The sequence below is a fragment of the Motacilla alba genome, chromosome 5 (genome assembly GCF_015832195.1).
Source record: "Motacilla alba alba isolate MOTALB_02 chromosome 5, Motacilla_alba_V1.0_pri, whole genome shotgun sequence".
In the NCBI taxonomy this organism is placed as follows: Eukaryota; Metazoa; Chordata; class Aves; order Passeriformes; family Motacillidae; genus Motacilla; species Motacilla alba.
Genome location: NC_052020.1, coordinates 61,199,745 through 61,222,929, shown reverse-complemented (window position 1 = coordinate 61,222,929; position 23,185 = coordinate 61,199,745). Strand labels below are relative to the sequence as shown.

The following is a 23,185-nucleotide window of genomic DNA, read 5'->3' as shown; positions in this document are numbered from 1 at the left end:
GGGCAAAGCCTTTCCCAATTGAACCATTCCTAATCCAGGAGAACAATCCTGGGCATGTAATCGACTTTCTTCTTGCAGGATTATAGCAAGAATCCTCCTGGACTTGCTCCTCCCATTCATTTTTATTATTTCATTACTTCATAACATTTATCATGTATGTAATTGGCTTTGTGTGATACATTTAAAAAAATCTCTTTTCTCCCCTTTTTTAGAAACTAAAATTCCCAAGTCTTTAGGAATAAGGAATGTGGAATCCCAGGAGGCAGAAAGTTTTAGATGCAGATTTTAGGGGCTACAAATTGACAGCTGAGAAATCCAGGTGTCAGAAACAGCTGGTCCTGAGCCAGATTTATTGTCTGAGATCTGAAGATGAAAGGGATGGGAACACTTCAGGGAAAGTTGAAAAGTTGAGGAAGCCACGGAGCCAACAATGAAATCCTCTGGAAAAGTGGAAAACAGCTCCGGGTTTGGAGGCAGGGTGGGAAATGGTCACCGAGAGAGGGATCCTTTTCATCAGAGTGAAACCAAACTGCAGCACCAAGGTCTGCTGAAATCTGGAGAACTGGGAGAGAAACCACTCTGCCTCCCGGATTCCCATCCCAAGGGATGGTAATAAATGATCTTGGAAGTTCTGCATTAGGATATTCCAGTCCATTTGGTAAATAAATGGGAATCTGGGGGATTGCAGAGCTGGGAGGGGGATGGTGTTTCCTTGCTTAGAACAACGCCAAACCCAGGGACAGAAAGAGGGACTTTGGATAACGGCCTGGAATGCCAGGGGGAATGGCTTCATACTGTGAGAAAGTAGGGATGGATGGGAGATTGGGAAGGAATTCCTGGCTGGGAGAGTGGAGAGGAGCTGGGCTGGAATTGCCAGAGCAGCTGGGGCTGCCCCTGGATCCCTGGCAGTGTCCCAGGCCAGGTTGGACACTGGGGCTTGGAGCAGCCTGGGACAGTGGGAGGTGTCCCTGCCATGGCAGGGGTGGGATGGGATGGGATTTGGCCTCCCAAGCCACAGCATTTTGGGATTCTGGGATTCTTTAATCAGAAAGGCAATAAATGTACCCTCACTCTGTTTATCCGTAGCCATTTATCCAGGGCTGTGGGATCTGTGCCGTGGCGCTGACAGAAAATTCCCATTTCCACTTTCAGCCAGTGACTGCTCAGCCTTTCCCAGGAACCCTTTCCCAGGATATTTGAATCCGCTTGCCCCTGCTCAGCGCTGAGCGACAGCAGAAGTCAAAAATCCACTCAAATCCAAAGGAGACCGGGAGGAAGCGCCAGACACGTGCCCTGCTTGGGGCTGTTTGAAGAGATTCTCATTCCCAACCCGTGGACACCGCAGGCTCTCGGGGCTGGGAATAAAGGAAAGGTGGGAGCTTGAATCTTTTATGTAACAAGCTGGAACAAGCTGCTCTCTGGTTTACAGGGACCAGCTGAATTTTTATGGCTCCTTCACAGCGGAACTGCTCCTTTTCTAGGTCACCGCGGCTGCGGGGACGCGGCTGTCACCCGCTGTCACCTGCTGAGAGCAGCCACCGCCGAGATCAGAGTTGCACGCCCTTCCTGGCTGCTCTGGAAAAGTCTCCCAGGTTCAATTTGCTTTCATCCTGCTGACAGGAAACATCAGAGAGCTGGAGGCGCCCGCCTGGTGCTGCTCAGATGCTGGGAGGCGCTAAACGTTGTCATTTCTTGGGAAGAAATGGGAATCTGGCTTTGGGGACAGGCAGAGTGTGGGAAGGGAACATCTCCACGCGGTGCCAGAGGGAGCCAGAGGTGGTTGGAGCAGCTGCAGGAATGGAGCTGCTCCGGGATCTCCTGGTGAAGCTCCTGGAATAACACAAGGATATTCATGGCTGTTCCAAACTGAGCTCCGTGAGGCAGGAGCTGGAAGGGGAGGTCCAGAAGTGGTTTTGCCTGGGTGGATAAACTTCCAGGAGTAGAGAAACCCTCTGAGGGGCATTTGGGACCGTTTTTTACAAGCTTGGAAAACATTTCCTTGGAACAAGCTGCCCAGGGAAGTGCTGGAGTTGCCATCCTAGAAGTGTGGATGTGGCGCTTGGGGACATGGATTGGATTTGCTGGTCTGAGAGGGCTTTTCCAACCTAAATATTCCACGATTGGACACTTAATAAAATCAACTTCTGGGGTGTCAAAGGCTGGCTGGGGAAGACACACAGGGAGGCTTGGAAAAGGAAAAAAAGCTGGAAGAATCTGGGTCACTGATGCCGAAGCCATATCAAAGAATGCATCCATGAAATGCAAAAATGCGTCCATGAAATGCATTACTGTTGGAATATTCTTCAGAGGGCTCTTAAGGAGATGGAAAAATGTCCCTTCTGTGCAGGAATGTCTTGGCAGACCTTGGCACATTCCCAAGGAAGCTGACAGTGACCCAATCCAGGCAGTTCCCAGACGGGACACCAAGGTTGTCCCCATCCTTCAGCTCCAAATGAAGGGCTGTGCTCAGCAGTGCCCCGAGGAATGGAAATTCCCTGTGCTCCGCACTGCCTTTTCCATAAAGGAGGATTTGGAACCTCCTGAGTGGCTCTAGGATCTAGACCAGGTGTCCTGACGGTGCCACATGTCCCAGTTTTATGGCTGATTCCTTTGGCCACCAAATAAATCCCAAAGCAAATCCCAGTGTGCCACTGGCAGGTGAAGGGAGGTCCCACCAGGAAACTCACAGAGCCCAAAAGCTCTCAAAGACAAGTCCAGGACTCGGACTCGATGATCCTGGCTGACCCCTTCCAACTCCTTCTCCATAAATGCTCCATGCAGGAGGATTTAGAACCTCCTGAGCTGCTCCAGGATCCAGACATGGGGTTCTGATGGTGTCATATGTGAATTTTATGGCATATTCCCTACGGACGCTTGAGGAGACCTTAAATCCCATCCTGGATGGGCAGGGACACCTCCCACTGTCCCAGGGTGTCCCAGTGTCCAGCCTGGCCTTGGGCACTGCCAGGGATCCAGGGGCAGCCCCAGCTGCTCTGGCAATCCCAGCCCAGCCAGGAATTCCCAGTTCCCAATCTCCCACCCATCCCTGCCTCTGGCACTGGCAGCCATTCCCTGGCTCCTGTCCCTGCAGGCCTTGTCCCCAGTCCCTCTCCAGCTCTCCTGGAGCCCCTCCAGGCCCTGCCAGGGGCTCTGAGCTCTGCCTGGAGCCTTCTCCTCTCCAGGGGAACATTCCCAGCTCTCCCAGCCTTTCCCACAGAAGCTCCTACTCCCAGCTCTGAACTCATTAAGTCAAAATCAGCAAAAATTTAATTTTCAGCATGGTCCATAAATATTCCCCTGATCCATCTGAAGCTTGGAACCAGCTTTGAGTTGGCAGGAGCAGACCTGGCCCAAACCTCACCTTGCTGTTTGCAAACGCAGCCTCAGAGCTGTGAAGAAGCAGCACAGGAGGAATCAGCCCTGAAAAGTGGAAATTGGGAATCACAACCATTCCTGCTCTAATTTAATTTCCCAATGCCAGGAACATCGATGCAAAACGTGTCCCTGCATGTCACAATCTCTTTGTTTTTTTGGCCAAACTTTTCCTCCCTCGTTCCACAAAAAAAAAAAAAAGAAAAACAAAAACAAAGCCTCTTTAGATTTCCAAAATCAATGCGTGCAGGGAAATCTTTGGGACATAAAATATTCCCTTGGAGGAGACAGATTAAAATCCTTTATGGAACATCAGGAGGAATATTCCAATAAAAATACGGAGTTCCAAGTCTCTCTGTTCCCTCACTGAATTAATTGCTACAAATGTAATTTTTGTGACCGGTTCTGAAGAAAACTTTCAATATTTTTCATGTCCCAGAGCAAATCCAATGGATTTGCTGGAAATTCCCAGCTTTCCGACATCTTCCCCTTTGGAGCAGGTGTGATTCCCGTGATCCTGAGAGAAGGAATCTGCAGAATTCCTGCTCTTCAGGCAGGGTCTGAAGTAAAATAAATAACAAATAAATTCATTTCTCCCAGGGGACCTCAGTTCCCATTTCCCCATCTTTCCATTCTCGCTCCACAGGCAGAAAAGTGACAATTCCCTGTTTTTGTGACTCCTCTTCCCTCCCTTCCTGGCTTCCCTGATTTGTCATTAAGCCAAGCTTCATTATTTTATCAAACAATATTCATAACATTATCTGTGATTTTTTTTTTGGAATTCTCCTTAAGCAATGCTTGGAATGCCAGAGGTTTTCCCTGTCTCCTGCTTTCCCAGCACTGAATCCCTCTCGGGGACAGGAATTCCTCTCAATTCCAGTGACAGCAGAGAGGCAGGATGTGACAGGAATGTGTCACATGGTTCTGTGACTCAGCCAGGCTTACTGGGATATGGGGAAGGAATTCCTGACTGGGAGGGTGAGGAGAGGCTGGGATAGAATTCCCAAAGAGATGGGGCTTTGGGGAGGAAAAATGGGAATATTTGGATTAGGCTGACAGAGAGTAACTGCATTAATTACATAAACAGATAATTAAAATGAAATGAAATTTAAATGGGAAAAGGAGCTAAAATTCCCAACACAATTAAATCCATCAGAAATTCCTTTCCTTCAGCGAGTTCCTTCCAGAGTCTCCTGATTCCTCCCAGGGCCTGGGAACCCGGGATGGATTCGTGCCCAGGAGGTGCACAAACACGGATTCAACATCCCTGATTTCATCTCCAGTGCCTCGGATTCAGGAAGATCCCAAGTCCTTGAATTCAGGAAGATCCCAACTCCTCGGATTCAGGAAGATCCCAACTCTGGATTCAGGAAGATCCCAATTCCTTGGATTCAGGAAGATCCCAGCTCTGGATTCAGGAAGATCCCAACTCCTCGGATTCGGGAAGATCCTAGCTCTGGATTCAGGAAGATCCCAACTCCTTGGATTCAGAAAGATCCCAACTCCTCAGATTCGGGAAGATCCCAACTCTGGATCCAGGAAGATCCTAAGTCTGGATTCAGGAAGATCCCAACTCCTTGGATTCAGGAAGATCCCAACTCCTCAGATTCGGGAAGATCCCAACTCTGGATTCAGGAAGACCCCAACTCCCTGGATTCAGGAAGACCCCAACTCCTCGGATTCAGGAAGATCCTAACTCTGGATCCAGGAAGATCCCAATTCCTCGGATTCAGGAAGATCCCAACTCCCTGAATTCAGGAAGATCCAGCTCTGGATCCAGGAAGATCCCAACTCCCGGGATTCAGGAAGATGCCAGCTCTGGATTCAGGAAGATCCCAACTCCCTGGATTCGGGAAGATCCCAATTCCTCGGATTCAGGAAGATCCCAACTCCTCGGATTCGGGAAGATCTCAACTCCAGCCCCTCCTGGCACCACAACCCTTCCCTGGGCGTGTCCCAGGAACTCCACAACTTCCAGGGAAGTCACCCAAGCCCAAATCCCAATAAATAAAGTGCTAAAATTGAGGATTTGTTTTCCACAGCTCATCCCAGTGGCAAAGCTGTGGGATAACAAATTTTCTTCCTTATTTTTTCCTTGTATATTCCCAAAGATCCCTCTGCAAAATCCATTTGAATCCTTCCACTCAATGTCCCACCCAAATTATTATTCCAGGTGCTGAATGTCCAAAGACAGATTTTTGGGATCAATCTGTCGGGGGATTATTTGGAGGGAAAGCTCAGTGGGAGGATGGCAGAATTCCCAAATATTATCAGCTCGAAGCTCCCAAGGAAAGAGGCAAATGGAGAAGGATGAGTTGGAAGAGGATGTGGTGGTCAAGAATGACTTGGATGTGGATGGATTGTGGGAATGGACGGGAAAAATAATAAAAAAAAAAAAAAAAAAAAAATTTAAACTAACTTAAAGTAAAATTAAAAAAATAAAAATAGAATAAAGCAAAGAAGTAAAATAAAATAAAAATAAAGTGAAATGAAATAATAAAATAAAAAGTGTAGCAAAATAATAGAAGATAAAATAAAACAAAACAAAAATAAAATAAAGGTAGAATAAAATAGAATACAAAAATAAAAAATGTAAAATGAAATAAAATGAAGTTTAAAAAGTAAAATAAACCAACAAAATAAAATAAGGTGAGAATAAAATTCGCTAAGATGAAATAAAATGAAGTTTCAAAAGTAAAATAATATAAATTGAAGTAAAATAAAATAATATAAAATGAAATGAAAAGAAAATAAATAATGTAAAATAACATGAAATGAAATGGAGTAAAATATAATAAAATAAAATGAATAAAAAAGAAAACTGAATGAAACAAAATAAAATAAAATAAAGTAAATAAGATAAAAATAAAATAAAGCAAAAAAGTAAAATAAAATAAAAATAAAGTGAAATAAAATGAAATAATAAAATAAATAAAAATAGTAGTAAAATAATAAAAGATAAAATAAAATAAAGGTAGAATAAAATAAAATAAAACAAAAAATAAAAAACCCCAAAAAACTAAAATGAAATAAAATGGAGTTTCAAAAGTAAAATAAATTAAATTAAAAAATAAAATAAATTGAAGTAAAATAAAATAATATAAAATAAAATGAAATAAAAATAAATCATGTCAAATAACATGGAATGGAATGGAATGGAATGGAATGAAATAGACTAAAATAAAATATAATAACATAAAATAAAATAAAATAAAATAAAATAAAATAAAATAAAATAACATAAAATAAAATAAAGTAAAGTAAAATAAAATAAAATAAAATAAAGTAAAATAAAGTAAAGAAAATAAAGTAAAATAAAATGAGTAAAATAAAGCAGCATTCCCTTCCAGCCCCGCAGTTGTCCCGGAGCCAGGAGGCTCCGGAGGCGCGCCCCGCCCCGCGGCGTGTGGCCTCACCTGGCGGATGCCCAGGCGATAGGCCAGGATCCGATCCACGGCGCTGGGGTTCATCTGCGTCCACTGCAGGCTGTAGGAGTAGACCCGCGGCCGGTTCTGCCACAGCGGGTTGTACGTGTCGTAGTAGAACTCCGGGGCGTAGGCTTTCCCTGGGGAGAAGGATGGAGTTAGGGACAGCACTGGCGCCTCGCGTTCAGCTTTCACGTTATTCACACTCTGAGCTGCTCTGGTGTGTGGGGCTGGGTTCACATCAGGGGATGCTGAGCTCTGCACAGAGCAGGGAGACAAAACAATTCCTGCTCCAGCTGGGACCAAGGACAAATGATCCAAACCTCAGCCCAGGAGCACAAACATATCGAAACAGGATGACCCCCGTGACAGGGAGAAAATGATGTATCTGACTCCATCTTATCAGAAGGCTAATTAATGACTTTATTAGACTATATTATTCTATACTACATTACACTATGTTGCATTACATCTGAACTGAACCTGCCCAGCACTCAACTCTGCTCACACTGCCCAGAATCTCGTGGCTGTCCCGACAGTCCCGACACACAGACACACAGACACACAGACACACACAAACACACACACCCCTGACAGGCCAAGGAAACCAAACCCCATCACTGTGGGTGAACAATCCCCACCTTGCATCCTGCTGTGGCAGAAACACGGGCACAGCAGATAATAAGAATTGTTTTTCCTTTCTCTGAGGTTCAGAGAATGTGAAACCCAGAAATATTTTTGGGAAGAACTGTGCCTTGCTTTTCTCTGTGAGGATAAATGTGGCTACATAAACAGCGCGGGCTGCAGAGAGACAAACAAGCAGGGTGGGAGTGCCTGGGCTAAAGCTGGAACGGGACAATGAACTGCAAGGTGCAAATGGAGCAGAGCTGAGCCAAGGCAGAGACCCCGGGAGCGCTCGTGCATTTTGGGACCATTTGGGTTCCTCTTGGGGGCAGCCCTGGCTGGGCTCTGGTGCTGCCCAAGGTGGATCCATGGAGGAGATGCTTTGAATAAATCCCTGCTTTATTCTGTGACTCCACCCAGCCTCTGCTCCAGGGCAGCCTCCCCAAGGCATCACCAGAAATCACGGAATGGGCAGGCAGCCAGGGAATAACTCAGCCAGCCAAGAATTCACCCATCCATCAGGAAAAGGAGGGAAAACACAGGGAAATCATTAGGAAATAACTTCACGTGGGCATTCCCAGATCCAAGGGTTTCAGCTGGAGCCACCCCTCATTCCTGGGATCCAAGGGATGAGATCCAACTGCAGCCATCCCTTCATTCCTGGGATCCAAGGGCTGAGGTCCAACTGCAGCCATCCCTTCATTCCTGGGATCCAAGGGATCAGATCCAGCCCCTCATTCCCAGGATCCAATGGATGAGGTCCAGCCCCTCATTCCTGGGATCCAAGGGATGAGATCCAGCCCCTCATTCCTGGGATCCAAGGGTTGAGATCCAGCCCCTCATTCCTGGGATCCAAGGGTTGAGATCCAGCCCCTCATTCCTGGGATCCAAGGCCTTGAGATCTTTCTACTTCCAACTGTACTTCTGCATGGATTTGGCCGTGGGAACAATCAGGAAAGGGCTGGAAAAACCTCAAAAAACATGTCTTGCCTGTCACATGGAATATGAGAGGGGCATGGATTCATTATTCCCTTCCTTAACTTCAGGAAGTTTCAGGAGTTTGTGACAAAACAAACCCTGAACTTAGGGATTTTCTCCTCAAAACCATCCCTGACCCAGGTGGAAATAGAGAGGGATGAGAGGCATTTCAAATTCCAAATGGGACAATTTCCATCAGCAGAAAAGCTGTGAGAAGAGGAGGAAAAAAATGCCTTAAAAGCCCCCCAACATGCAAAGGAACAAAGGCAAAATCCTGGGAATAAACAGCACACGGCACCTATTGATCCAGCTTTTCTCTCCAACCACGCTTTTCTTTTCCAAGGATAAAAAGCCCTTTTAGCCAAGATATTTTTCCCAATTGCCCGGGGAAGGAGGACCTTCAATTAGCCCGGAGTGGAGGAGCAAACAACAATATTCCAAGGAGAGGGAGCAAAGCAAAATCGCTGCTGGAAAAAAGGGAATGCAGCCGGAATAAAAAGGGAGCAGCGGTGGAGACGATTTGTTTTCCTTGTTTCTGAGAAGTGGGAATAATGGGAAAAGCTCATGCTGGATGCAAATTATCCTCTTCCCACTCCCAGTGCTGTTGGATATAATGGGATCTCTGGGGGGGACCGAGAGGAGCCATAATGAGCCACTTGTCACAGGAGGGGCACTTGAACAGCACCGGCACCTTTGGGGGAATAATGAGGCGCCGTGAAGAGCTGCATTATCCCAAATCCCTGTGAAAACAACACCGGGAATGGAGAGGCTGGAAATTCAACAGCACGACACTGAGAGCTTCCCTCGTAAACTTCGGGAAGCGGGGATGTGGTTTGGAGTGCGGGGAAAGCAGAGGTGGCTTCTGGAAGTGAGGGAGTTATGGGGAACCTGGAAATGTCCCTTGTCCCCAAAACCCTTGGCTCTGGATTTTGGGAGAGGGGGGACCTGGAGCTCCTGGATATGATCCAGGGAGGGATGTGAGTGTGTTGGTTTGCTGGTTTTCTCCGAGGCTTCCCAGAGCTTTGAATGGAAGCAGGAGTTGGGTTGTGTCACACAGGAAGTTCAGCTCGTGGTCGGGAGCCTGGAGGTCGGCACAATGTGGATTTTGGGCTGGGAAGATCATTTTAGCTGGGATGACAGGGATGGGGGAACTTTCTGGGATCTCAGCTCTCAACGGGCTTCCCACCTCAAAGCCCAGGTGGTCCAGAGTTTGTGGAGTTTCATCCTTGGGGATCCTGTGTCCAGCTCTGGGATCAGCAGGACAGGAGGGACCTGGAGCTCCTGGGTCTGGTCCAGAGCAGGGATGTGAGGATGAGGAAGGGCTGGAGCATCTCCGTGCCCAGGAGAGGCTGAGGGAGCTGGGGCTGCTCAGGCTGGAGAGGAGCCCCAGCTGAGAGGGGCCTCAGCCCTGGCTGTCCCTGTCTGTCCCTGTGTCCCCCTGTCTGTCCCTGGGTGCATGGCCTTGGGCACTGCCAGGGATCCAGGGGCAGCCACAGCTGCTCTAGAATTCCATCCCAGCCCCTCCCCACCCTCCCAGCCAGGAATTCCTTCCCAATATCTCATCTAAATCTTCCCTTTTCCAGCCTAAAGCCATTCCCTGTGTCCTGTCCCTGCAGGCCTTGTCCCCAGTCCCTCTGCAGCTCTCCTGGAGCCCCTTCAGGCCCTGCCAGGGGCTCTGAGCTCTGCCTGGAGCCTTCTCCTCTCCAGGGGAACATTTTCAATCATGAGCATTTGTTGTGCAGCATTCAATCCCTCCAGGCAGTGCATCCAAACATCCAAACATCCAAACATTTTCCACCAGCCCTGTACCAGTGTAAGGTCAAAAACGGGATGAAATCCCTGTGGCATTGAATTAGAGAAACCAAGCAAAGGGAAAAAGTCTCCTCAGCTGCTCCATCCCAAGCTCCACAGGGACCTAAAAGCTGCAGAATTGTCCTGAACAGAAGTGGATTGAGGCATTCCCCGTGTCCTGGCATTCCAGGCCGTTATCCAAAGTCCCTCTCCCTGTCCCTGGGTTTGACGTTGTTCAAAGCGAGGAAACACCATCCCCCTCCCAGCTCTGCAATCCCCCAGATTCCCATTTATTTACCAAATGGACTGGAATATCCTAATGCAGAACTTCCAAGATCATTTATTACCATCCCTTGGGATGGGAATCCGGGAGGTGGAGTGGTTTCTCTCCCAGTTCTCCAGATTTCAGCAGACCTTGGTGCTGCAGTTTGGTTTCACTCTGATGAAAAGGATCCCTCTCTCGGTGACCATTTCCCACCCTGCCTCCAAACCCGGAGCTGTTTTCCACCTTTCCAGAGGATTTCATTGTTGGCTCCGTGGCTTCCTCAACTTTTCAACTTTCCCTGAAGTGTTCCCATCCCTTTCATCTTCAGATCTCAGACGATAAATCTGGCGCAGGACCAGCTGTTTCTGACACCTGGATTTCTCAGCTGTCAATTTGTAGTCCCTAAAATCTGCATCTAAAACTTTCTGCCTCCTGGGATTCCACATTCCTTATTTTTTAATAAAAGAATTATTAAAAATAGTTATAAATTTTTTATTTATATGGTTATAAAATCCCCCAGGGGGGATTTTTAGTTTTTAAAGTAAAATAAATTTTAATAAATTTTAAAATAAAAGAAAAGAGGTTCAGCTGGTCCTTTTTAGAGGAGACGATTTGCTAGGGTTCCTCATCCTGTGGTCCATTGGGATCACTCAGCCATTCATCCCTGAGGAAAAGAATCCCTTAAAGGAATTGTGGCTGGAGTGGGCACTGCAAATTCCAACTGGGATGAGAGCAGAGCAGCGCAGGGGTCTCAGCAATGCCACAGGTGCCCCAAACCCTGTGTCCCCAAATGTCCCCGATCCCAGAGGGTGGGATTGGTGTTGGCTCCCTGTCCAGCAGGAACAAACAGTGGGAATTGTGTGGACACGGAGCATTCAAGGAATGATTTCCTTGTCTGCTTCCTCCTTATTTTCCCATCAAGTTCTGCCAATTCCTTGGAGTTTTTGGGAATTGCGGGCAGCAGCTCTGTGCCATGTTTGTGGCACTGCTGGTGACAGGAGCTCTGAGCAGAGCAGCTCCTGCTCAATCACGTTCAGGGAAAGGAAATAAAATCGGAGATTTATAAATGCTTCCCTTTGTGGCAACCTCCGTTCCAGCCCTTTCCATTTTTACTGTGCTGGGAGAGCATAAATCCCAAATAAACCCCTGCATTTAACTCTGTGAAACAGTGGGAGACACTGAATTTATGGAAAATGCTGCCCCTTCCCGTGCTCTGCTTTATTCCAGGATCTCTGCTTTATGGAAGGGTTGCAGGAAGAAAGAGAAGAAGTTTTGTTCTTTATTTGCACTTGGGAAAGGCAGCGTCTGTCTCCTCCTGGATCTGCTCCTCATCCCAATCCTGCAGCTGGATCATCCCAGTCACCTCCTGCCTCCCCACAACCATGGAAGCTGAAAACCAGGGAATTATGTGGCTTGGAAGGGACCTTAAAAATGTTTTTTTTTCATTTGTGGCCTTCCCTGTCCTCCAGGAATGAATTCCAGGGCCTTCCCTGTCCTCCAGGAATGAATTCCAAGGTCTGGATTGTTTGGGCTGAGCAGCTGAAGACACTTGGGCAGGGTTAAGGGTAATAAAGTCTATTAATAATAAAATAGTAATGATAAATAATCCCCCAACAGATGGGGAGGCAGCTGCTCCAGGGAATTCCAGGGACAGACAACCCCACACCTGCTGCTCCCAGTGGGAATTTGGGGATGAGGCTTTCCCACCCTTCCCAGAAAAATCTCTTCCCAAAATATTTGCAGAATTACGAATTGCATTGTTATGAATTATTATATGCACGAATTATGAATTGTAACTTGCGGGGAAGGGATGATTAGGGAATGAAATTAACTCTCTAATGCCTAATTGGGGAATAATTTTCAATTTATCCGAGGTCTGTCCACCTCCAATGGGTTTAGAGGTTCCCATTCCAGCCACAGAAACCCAACATCCCAAAGTAAGGAAAGCATGGAATGCTCCAGTGCCATCCATGAGATTCCTCCTCCAGGTGCCCTTCCCGGCTTCCTCCCTTTCCCTGGGGTTTTCCCGAGGATCCAACTCCTCCCCAGCCGTACCCAAACGTGACATCTGCTGGCTGAGCCCTGCAAGAGCTGCCGTTCCCCTTCCTGCAATTCCTGCTGCTCCTGCTCGGGATTCCCGACCCCCCCAATCCCCAGGAGCTGAACTCGAGGAGTTCCTCAGCTCCGTTTCCGTCACTCCGGGGCTGTGAGCTCTGTGGGGCTGCCTTGAGGGAGAAACAAATCCAGTTTTAGTAGGATCTGGAGGTTCCTGCTTCCCACACTGGGATAGGTGAGATTTGGGAAGCTCCCATTCCCAGATATCCAGCATTCTGAGAGGAATAGCAGATGTGTCTTTCCGAACAAGCTCTGGGTCTGCTGCTCGGTAAAACTGGGAGAGAAGAGAAACAATGGGAAGGATTCCACCGGCTGATGAATGGGAAAAGAGATTTGCTTTTACAAATAAACTGTAGGTTTGCTGACAAACGAAACCGGACATTGAAAGATGAAAGAAACAATGGGGAAGAAAAACCCCTAAATTACATAAGAATGAAAAATTAAAAGGGAGGGTTATACATTAGAGGGAGATCTTCGGTATCAGGTGTTTTGGGAAGGCTGAACCTCCCAAGTACCTCAGAAATGGGGAAAACCCCCTAATTTCCATAGGAATTCAAAATTAAAAGGGAGGGTTGTACATTAGAGGGAGATCTTCGGTATCAGGTGTATCGGGAAACCAGAACTTCCCAAGAACCTCATAAATGGGGAAAAACCCCTAAATTCCATAAGAATGAAAAATTAAAATGGAGGGTTATACGTTAGAGGGAGATCTTCAGTATCAGGAAGTCAGAACTTCCCAAGAACCTCAGAAATGGGGAAAAACCCCTAAATTCCGTAAGAATGAAAAATTAAAATAGAGGGTTATACATTACTCTTTTATTACTCTTTCTTTTAGTTAACACGTGATAATTAAATAATTTAATTGATAAATAATATTTAAAATTTATTTAATCCTCAGTCAAATTTAAAATTTATTTAATAAATTTTAATTAAATAATAAATCAATAAGAATGAAACTAATAAATTTTTCTTTATACCCTTTTAAAGTTTTGAACCTGCTTTACCTTTTTCCCAATCCCACCTCACAGCAAGAAGTGAGTACATCAGTGATTAGCCAGCACTAAACCCACCACACTCATTCAGCACATCAGCCAAAAAAAATCCCCAAATTAGTGAAATCTCAAATTAACAAACCAGAAGCACTCCACTCCCCCAGCCCATGGGAATCCCAGCATTCCTGAGCATTCCCACAGCTCTGCCTCCCCATCTGGAGCCGTCCATGCCCATCCAGGCTCCATCCATGGATCCCAGCTCCAGCCAGGCTCCCCAGGGCTTCCCAAATTTCTCAGGGTTCCCCGGGAAGCTGCAGCTCTCCCCTCTTGGCATTCAGCCTCCCTATCCCTGTCCCTTCCCAGCTGTGGGCTCCCAAATTTCTGACAAATCCAACAGGCTGCTCAACCACTCCTGAGCCAGCCCACAGTTCCCTCACATCCCACAAAGAATCGTTTTAGAGGGAGAAACCAAACAAAACTGCAGCCAGGAATGGACTGAAATGCAGATTCCCAAGGAATGCCCCATCCCGGTGGCTGCCCCTGGATCCCTGGAAGTGTCCAAAGCCAGGCTGGACGGGGCCTGGGGAGCCCTGGGATGGTGGGAGGTGTCCCTGCCCATGGAAAGGGGCGGAACAAAATGGGATGTCAGGTCTCTTCCCACCCAGACCTGTCTGGCACTCTGGATCACACCCAGCAATGACTTTTTGGGGTGAAATCCCTTTATCTGCCACAAGGGCAGATTAGCAGGAAGGATTCATAAATCTGGAGCAGAGGGAAAACCTCAGCCACCCTCTCCCTTCATCCTGGGATTCGATCCTCCAGCCTCGGGATGGAAGGAATTAACTTCCTTTTCCTCTCCTCACCGCTGACAGGAAAAGCAGGATTGAGATCCAGCAATCCCACATTGTCCCCTTCCCAAAAATTTGGCATTGCCTGCTCCCCTGATGAAGTAAATATCCCAAATTTCCAGACTCTGGGATAATTCCCAAGCAGGAGTTTGCTGGCTCAGAGTCCACTGCCTTTGCTGGGTGTTGGACCAGAAGATCCATGAAAAATTCCTGCTTCCCAGTGGGAATTGCTGTTCCCACTTTCCCACGTGTGGTTTAAGTTGCCCTGGTCAAGTTTTTAGGGCAGAAAAGAATTTGCTGCCAAGGGCTTGGCAAAGCTTCTCCTCATCCCAATCCTCCAAAACCAGGTGGGAATTCAGCAGGAAACAAAACAACACCCATGCTCTGAGCGCCTTGGAATGGATCTTTCCTGCTGGACATTTTTAGGAGAGGCTCTCTGGGAATCTCCACAGTTTTTAATTAAAATAAAAAACCCCTTTTCCTGGCAGATGAATGGAAAAGGATTTTTGCACTGGTGCTGCTGCTCCAGATGGGATTTTAAAAGTCACGCAAGTGGCAACCACGGCTTCTCTGGGATTCCCGTTCCAGTGGGAATTTGGAAATGGTTCCAGCTCCATGCTGAGGACCACGGTGCTACCAGGGATGGTGGCAGGGGCACAGAACAAACACTGAGGCAGAAATTCCTGAACCAAGCAGCTGGAAAGGGGCCTGATCTTGAAAAGGGAATCTCCCAGGGAATTGGGAAAAATGAGAGGATCACATCCGAGCCTTCATCCTTCATAAACGGGGCAAAATTTAAGGATGATTTCCAAAAGAGAGGACAAAACATTCCTAAATCCTCTAAATCTGAGTTCACTTTGACTTAAATCCATGGAGAGAGTTTGCCAAGGGGTGGGGTGGATACTCTATCCCTGAAATTGTCCAAGGCCAGGTTGGATGGGGCTTGGAGCAACCAGATTTCATTAAAAATGTTCCTTCCTGTGGCCCTTTTCAACCCAAACCATTCCATAATTCCAAGATCTTTCATGGAACAGGTCCATCCTTGCCCCATCCAGAAGGAACACGATGGGGGCAAACCCAGTCCAGGGGTTGCTGTGCTCCATTTTGCCACTTTAAATATCCAAAAAATCAGGGAAAACCTGGAAAACCAAAATATTTCCGTGTGCTCTTCTCCTGGAAAGGTCCAAAAGATGCTTTTCACTAGAGAAAAAATGAGTTTCCAAAGAGCTCGTTCCAGAGGTGGATTCTGGGATCATCAGAAGGGATAATCCAGAGTCCATCTCCTCAAATCCCAGTTTTCTGGGAGAAGGGAAGGCGGGAGATGTGAGGTACCTGAGTGTCCCATGGATTAGTGGTGGAAGGTTGGACTGGATCATCTCCGAGGTCTTTTCCAGCCTGAATTATTCCTGGCACCACCGGAAGGCTGCCATGGATGGGGATAATCCCTTCCAGAGGTGTCGGCAGGGAAGGAATGTTTGGATTGCCAGGTTTGTCAGCTCTCCGTTCTCCAAAGAGCTTCCAAGAGCTCCAAGGAAAGGGAAAGCTCTGATCACGAGCTAACAATTAAACCCTCCCCAATTAGCCTTTGATTGGCTTGATGTTGCACTTGGCTGGAAGCACCGACGCGGTGATGTAAGACAAAGTAAATAATTAAAGATGAGCGCGTTAATTAACGCAATATCCCACGGCAAAAAAAACTTCCACAGGCCAGAACAACACGGAATTAATATTCCAAACTGCCTTCCCTCGCTGGTGGGATCAGGAGTTGGTTGATAAAAGGAATTAAGTCCATGGAATGACATTAGAGCTTTGTTCAGTCCTACCCAGGGCTGTGATGAATAATTGAAATGTTGAATTTTAATATTAAATCTGCAGCCCTGCCAAGCCAGCCCCATCCGCTACGGACAGAGATTCCTGGTGGGAATTCAGGAAGGAATCCCACACGGATGGGTATCCAGCCCTGATTAGAGAATTTAATGGAGAGGGAACAAAATATTTTCTAAAAAAGGTAAAAATCGCTCTTTGGACACAACTCTGGGGACATATTCAGCCCCAGCAGAGAAAATTCCAGCTCAAGGGGGTCAAACTTCCCAAAGCGAGAAGAAATTTTAAACCAGGACTTGTCAGGTAAACTCAGTTCTAGGTAATCCTAATCCTGAATGGCTCCCCAGGGGTGCCGAGAATCATGGAATGGTTCAGGTTGGAAAAGACCTTTAGGACCATCGAGTCTGGCTGTCAGTCCTCCCCCACAGTCACCACTATCCCATGGCCTCAAGAGCCACATCCACGGTTTTTGGACAGTTCCAGGGGTTGTGACTCCAGTGCTGCCCCGGCAGCGTGTGACAGCCTTTTCCAGGAGGAATCTCCCCCTGATATCCAACTTTGACCTCCCCTGGGACAGCCTGAGGCCGTTCCCTCTTGCCCTGACGCTTGTTGATGATGCAGAAAAATAACAATGAAGAGGATGAAATGGGAAGAGAAGGAAGAGGAGGAGGAGGAAAAGAGGAAGAGGAGGAAGAAGATAGAAGAAGGGGGGAGGAGGAGGAGGATGAGGAAGAGGAGGAGAAGGAGGAGAGAGAAGAGGAGGAGGAGCAGGAGGAGGAAAAGAAGAGGAGGAAGAAGAAGAAGGAGAAGAATAAGAAGGAGAAGAAGAAGGAGGAGATGAAAAAGAAAAAGAAAAAGAAAAAGAAAAAGAAAAAGAAAAAGAAAAAGAAAAAGAAAAAGAAAAAGAAAAAGAAAAAGAAAAAGAAAAAGAAAAAAGAGAAGAAGAAGAAGAAGAAGAAGAAGTAGAAGAAGAAGAAGAAGAAGAAGAAGAAGAAGAAGAAGAAGAAGAAGAAGAAGAAGAAGAAGAAGAAGAGGAGGAATTCTTCATCCCTCCTTTGCAAACTGGGGACCTGCAAAACAGAGACCAGCCCCCCTGCCTTGAGAAGCCCATGCCACAGGGAATAAGCTGCTCCTGGGGTGTCCCCAGCTGGCCAGGCCAGGCCAGGCCATGACCCAGCAGGGCTCAGGTGTGTCCTGGAGGAACCTCTGGCGCCTCAGCAGCCGCTCCAGGGAGGGAGAAGCTCCCTGTGCTCATCCCCCTCCTTCTCCAGCACCAAACCCTCCCTCAGGGAGGCTCCTCAGCCTCCGCCATTCACGGATCTGGTTTGATTTATTTGCTCCCAGCCCTGGCAGGGTTTTCCGAAGCCACAGCCTGGAATGGACTTCTTGTTGCTCTCTGGATACGATCTGGCCCTGAATAAAATCTCGAGGTGGTGAAGCTGTGAGGAGCATGAACTCAGCTCTGCTTCCCCACAAACACAATTTGCCTTGTCACTTCTTATTTATTTTGAAGAGACTGGCAGGTTACATCTGCCTCGTGTTGGCCCAGATGCTATAAATTAACCCCTTTTCCATGTGTGATTTATTTGGCTTTCATCTCCTCCAATCTGGCTCAAAATATACAGGGAAAAAAAAAAAAAAAAAGAAAGGAGATTCTGCAGGCTCGGGGGTCAGAATAAATCTTTCAAGCCAGGCTGCATGAAATGCCGTACTGAAAAGCTTTCTCTGAGCATACCAATGGTTTTCTGCAGCCCCAGTCCAGCACATTTCTATTTTCCTGCATGAAAAACCAGAAATAAACCAGCTAAAAATGGGTTACAACAACCCATTATTCCCCCCAAAACAAAAGCTCCACACAACCGCCACATTCCTGCCTTGCAGTTATTTATTGGGCTTTTTTTTCCAATCATGCCTGAGACGTGCCCAATTTCTTGTCTCTATTCACATTCCCAGTGAAATCCAAGCCTCCTTTTTAACCATTTCATCATTTTTTTCAGCGTTTTCAGCTCCCTGGGGCTTTGACTCCATCTGTGCTGCTGAGATTCAGGAGCACAACACAGACGCTGCTCTGAGAGCAGTGGAAAATAATTTATTTGCTAAATAAAGTCGGTTTTAACTATAAAAGGCTAAGAAAAGTCAAAGTGTTACTTCCAGCATCCTTAATCCACCATAAATTAGCAGGGTGAGATGAACCCTAAGTGAGCCCAGGGAGGGGTGGGAAATGGAAAACATCATAAAATAATTTTAGCACTCATTCTCAGTTTTGTGGTTTGCTAAAACCACTCCAACTGCCCCAATCCTGGCAAAATAATTGCCTTGGAATAAATTTCCACAGTCTGGGATCCAAATCTGATGAATAGTTTGAACCAAATTTACTCATTTGAGACCAAACAATTTTTCTGGTTTCCTTCAGAGCCGCATTTGGGATTAAAATCCCAAGATTTGGAGAAGTTGGTGGCTGTGAAAACCCCTCCAGCAGGCTCTGAATGGCGTCAGCCAAAGGCTGGATCCCATCTAGAAGGAGCAGAACCATCTGGAACTGTGGGATTCGCTGTGTTCCCACCACATTTGTGCTGAGAAATTCTTGCTAAGGGGATGCCATTCCCATCACGTTGATTTATCCCCTGGCTGCTTCCAACCCGGAGATTCCAACCCCAAAATCTGGGAATCTCCCTTTTGCTGCTTGAGCTCCATCAAGCCTCACCCAATGTAGTTATGATATTTTATGAAAATCCCTTTGCTAGGATTTTCTTCTCCTGAGAAGCTGAAGGGCCTCAGCTTCAAGTGTGAACAATTTGTGATCTGCTGCTGTGGGATGCAGCAGGTGCTTCCTCCATTGCTCAGTGTGGGATGTTTCTGCTTGGTGGCCAATCCAGGGGGCAGCAGCTCTCGGACTCTCTGGAGTCACAGAACTTTGTTATTCATTCCTTTCTATTCCTGTCTCGCCTTCTGATGATTCTTTCTCTCTGTTCTTTGTAGTATAGTTATAGTGTGGTCTTTTTAATGTAATATATATCATAATATAATAAACCAGCCTTCTGAAATGGAGTCAGGATCTCTCCTTCGCTTCACCAAGTCCTGACTGCCCTGAAGAGCACCGCATCACAATGTCGCTACAGGACACGGAACAACGGGACGCGCACACTATTGCCACGTCTGGGGTCACCATTTATTACTGTGGGTCTTCAGGGCAGTCAGGACTTGGTGAAGCGAAGGAGAGATCTTGACTCCATTTCAGAAGGCTGGTTTATTATATTATGATATATATTACATTAAAAAGACCACACTATAACTGTACTACAAAGAGCAGAGAGAGAGAATCATCAGAAGGCGAGACAGGAATAGAAAGGAATGGATAACAAAGTTCTGTGACTCCAGAGAGTCCCAGAGCTGCTGCCCCCTGGATTGGCCACCAAGCAGAAACATCCCACACTGAGCAATGGAGGAAGCACCTGCTGCATCCCACAGCAGCAGATCACAAATTGTTCACACTTGAAGCTGAGGCCCTTCGGCTTCTCAGGAGAAGAAAATCCTAGCAAAGGGATTTTCATAAAATATTACAACTACAGCACACCGCTGTCCTCAAGGTGAGAAAATGGGATGTTTAATTTCTGACTCCAGCATTTATAGATTTCCAAAAGTGACCGTGGATTGGAGGGTGACAGTGCCACCTCTCCAACGACACTGGACAAACCAACAGCCCATCAAATGTCTCCTCCTCCATAAAAGAATGCAAAACAACGAGTTGTTTACAGAAAGTGTGTGAGAAAGTTTGTTGCAAGAATGTAAACATCAGAAAGCTTAGAAAACCTTAAAAAATCAGGGCGACAACCCAACAGAACCCAAACACTCCATGAACACACTTTTGAAGAAAACCTTCAACCCCCTGGTGTAGGAATGTGCCCCTGATGGACAGAGTGACAGAACTATCCTCTGTCCCCCAAAAAGGGAAGAGCCCAGAAGTTTCTCTACCTCGATTAGGTGAAAAGCCACCTCATAGGACCTCGGGGACTTCACCTCAAGTTTAAGGATAGGAGCCAAAATGTCCCACCTGGGCCATTTAGTAGAAAAAGAAGAGAACAAAGAAGCCAATCGCTTTTGTGAGGTGTTTTACCAGGAGCACAGACCTGTGCACCTGGCTCGGTTTTTTCTGTTTGTTATTTTGCCTTTTATTAAACATTTTTGTTTCCAACACTGCAGCAGAAGCCTCCTGCTCATTTTATGCCTCCAAGTGAAGCTGAGCTATCTTGGGTGTATTATGTTGGTGTTGAGAGCTTATTAGACCTGGCTCGAAACACCTAAACAAAACACCCCGGGAAAACCTGAGCAAACTGACTACAACACCTCCAAAAACCATTTAAAAACCACAAACTAAGAAGCTGTTTAATTCCCAGCCCCACTCCTCCTACCTGTGACGAGGAAGCTGCAGCGGCCGGCGCCCGCCTCGTTGATGATGTTGCAGTTGTAGACGCCGTAGGAGTCACGGGACAGGCTGCTGACGGTGTACTCGGTGGAGTCCTGCAGGTCGAACTGCCCCGTGCGCAGCACGCGCCCGCCCAGGCGCCACTCGTAGCTCAGCACCCGCGTGGGGTACGCGCGCAGCACGCGGCAGCTCATGGTGACGCCGCGGCCCTGGCCCTGCCGCAGCTCCAGGAACGCCGGCTCCACCGCCGGGGGGTCTGCGGAGACACAGCCGGGGCAGCGGGGAGTTAGAGGGGGGAGGCAGGCCTAGGGATGGGATTAACTGAGGTTCTTGGGTGGGGCCTGCCCTAGAGACAGGATTGACCAAGGTTCCTGTGTGGGACCTGTCCTAGAGACAGGATTAACTGAGCTTCTTGTGTCGGACCCATCCTGGAGACAGGATTGATCCAGGCTCTTATGTGAAACCTGTCCTAGAGATAGGATTTTTATCCAGGTTCTTGTGTGGGTCCTGTTCTAGAGACAGGATTGACCAAGGCTCCTGTGTGGGACGTGTCCTAGAGACAGGATTTATCCAGGCTCTTGTGTGAGACCTGTCCTAGAGACAGGATTTATCCAGGCTCTTGTGTGGGACCTGTCCTAGAGATAGGATTGATCCAGGCTCCTGTGTGAGACCTATCCTAGAGACAGGATTTATCCAGGCTCTTGTGTGGGACCTGTCCTAGAGATAGGATTGATCCAGGCTCCTGTGTGAGACCTATCCTAGAGACAGGATTTATCCAGGCTCTTGTGTGGGACCTGTCCTAGAGATAGGATTGATCCAGGCTCCTGTGTGAGACCTATCCTAGAGACAGGATTTATCCAGGCTCTTGTGTGGGACCTGTCCTAGAGACAGGATTTATCCAGGTTCTTGTGTGAGACTGTCCTAGAGACAGGATTTATCCAGGCTTTTGTGTGGGACCTGTCCTAGAGACAGGATTAATCCAGGTTCTTGTGTAGGGCCTATCCTAGAGACAGGATTAACTGAGCTTCTTGTGTGGGACCCATCCTAGAGACAAGATTGATCCAGGTTCTTGTGTGGGACCTGTCCTAGAGACAGGATTTATCCAGGTTCTTGTGTGAGACTGTCCTAGAGACAGGATTTATCCAGGCTCTTGTGTGGGTCCTGTCCTAGGGACAAGACTGACCCAGGTTCCTGTTTAGGACCTCTGCTAGAGACAGCATTAACCAAGGTTCTTGTGTGGGATCTCTCTAGAGACAGGATTTACCAAGGTTCTTGTTTAGGACCTCTCCTAGAGACAGGATTGATCCAGGTTCCTGTTTAGGACCTCTCCTAGAGATAGTATTGATCCAGGTTCCTGTTTAGGACCTGTCCTAGGAACAGGATTGATCCAGGTTCTTGTTTAGGACCTCTCCAAGAGACAGGATCGATCCAGGTTAGGAACCATCCTAGGCATCCAAAATAACCCAGGTTCTTGTTCAGGACCCATAAACAAGATGGATTTCTTGTCATAGGAATCAAGACTAACCCAGGTTCCTGTTTAGGACCTGTCCTAGGAATACAGACTAATTCAGGTTCTTGTTTGAGACCCATTGTGGGAGACGGGACTAACCCAGGTTCTTCTTTAGGACCCATCCTAGGAATCAAGACTAACCCAGGTTCTTCTTTAGGACCCATCCTAGGAATCAAGACTAACCCAGGTTCTTCTTTAGGACCCATCCTAGGAATCAAGACTAACCCAGGTTCTTCTTTAGGACCCATCCTAGGAATCAAGACTAACCCAGGTTCTTCTTTAGGACCCATCCTAGGAATCAAGACTAACCCAGATTCTTCTTTAGGACGTCTCCCAGGAGACAGGACTAACCGGGTCCACTCCGGTTGCAGGAGGTCGGCTGGGTTCTTCTTTGCACAACCTAAAAACTTTACTTGTTAAACCCAGGTTCTGGTTTAGGGCCCATCCCAGGAGGGTCGGCCAACCCAGGCTGGCATTTAGGGCCTGTCCTAAGAGACAAGACTTTCCCAAATTCTTGTTAGGAGATCCCTTGGAACGACACTGAATAAAGCCAATAAGCTTGTCTTAACTCGGACAGAGCTTGGAGCGACCTATGGAAGGTGTCCCAGCCCAAGCAGGGGTGGAATGAGGTGGGCTGGGAGGTCTCTTCCATCCCAAACCAGTCTGGAATCCTGGGACTTTCTCTGGATAAAGCGCACAAGGCAGCAACACCTCGAGCACAGAGCTGAGCTGGTGACTGTACTCAGAAGAATAAATCTGGAATAATAAATCTGGGGGATAATTTAAAAAAATATCTGGGGAATAATAAATCTGTGCTCAACAGGGACCTCACGTGTGGGCACATTCCTGAGGCTGCCAGAGCTCTGGGAATGTTTGGGCACCAGGGATGCACAGGCTGGGGTTGTTGGGGTGTCTGTGCAGAGCTGGGAGCTGGGCTGGATGATCCCTTTGGGATCCTGGTATTCCAAGATTCCATGAACCCCCCCACCCCAGGAGCTGCTGTCTGGCTTCACCAAAA

General features: G+C 47.3%; 1 protein-coding gene across 2 annotated transcripts in view; it reads right to left on the bottom strand.

The window, feature by feature from the left end:
* Positions 1–23,185, bottom strand: part of MDGA2 (MAM domain containing glycosylphosphatidylinositol anchor 2) — a 207,456-nt gene that overhangs the window by 28,676 nt on the left and 155,595 nt on the right. For both annotated transcript variants that reach the window (XR_005257063.1, XM_038137890.1), the window contains 2 exons: positions 20,644–20,913; positions 6,789–6,937 (listed from right to left, as the gene is read on the bottom strand). Coding sequence is in view for 1 of the 2 variants with exons in the window: in XM_038137890.1 (XP_037993818.1) it covers positions 6,789–6,937; positions 20,644–20,913 (419 nt within the window). In the remaining variant the exon portion in view is untranslated. The remainder of the gene's footprint in view (positions 1–6,788; positions 6,938–20,643; positions 20,914–23,185) is intronic.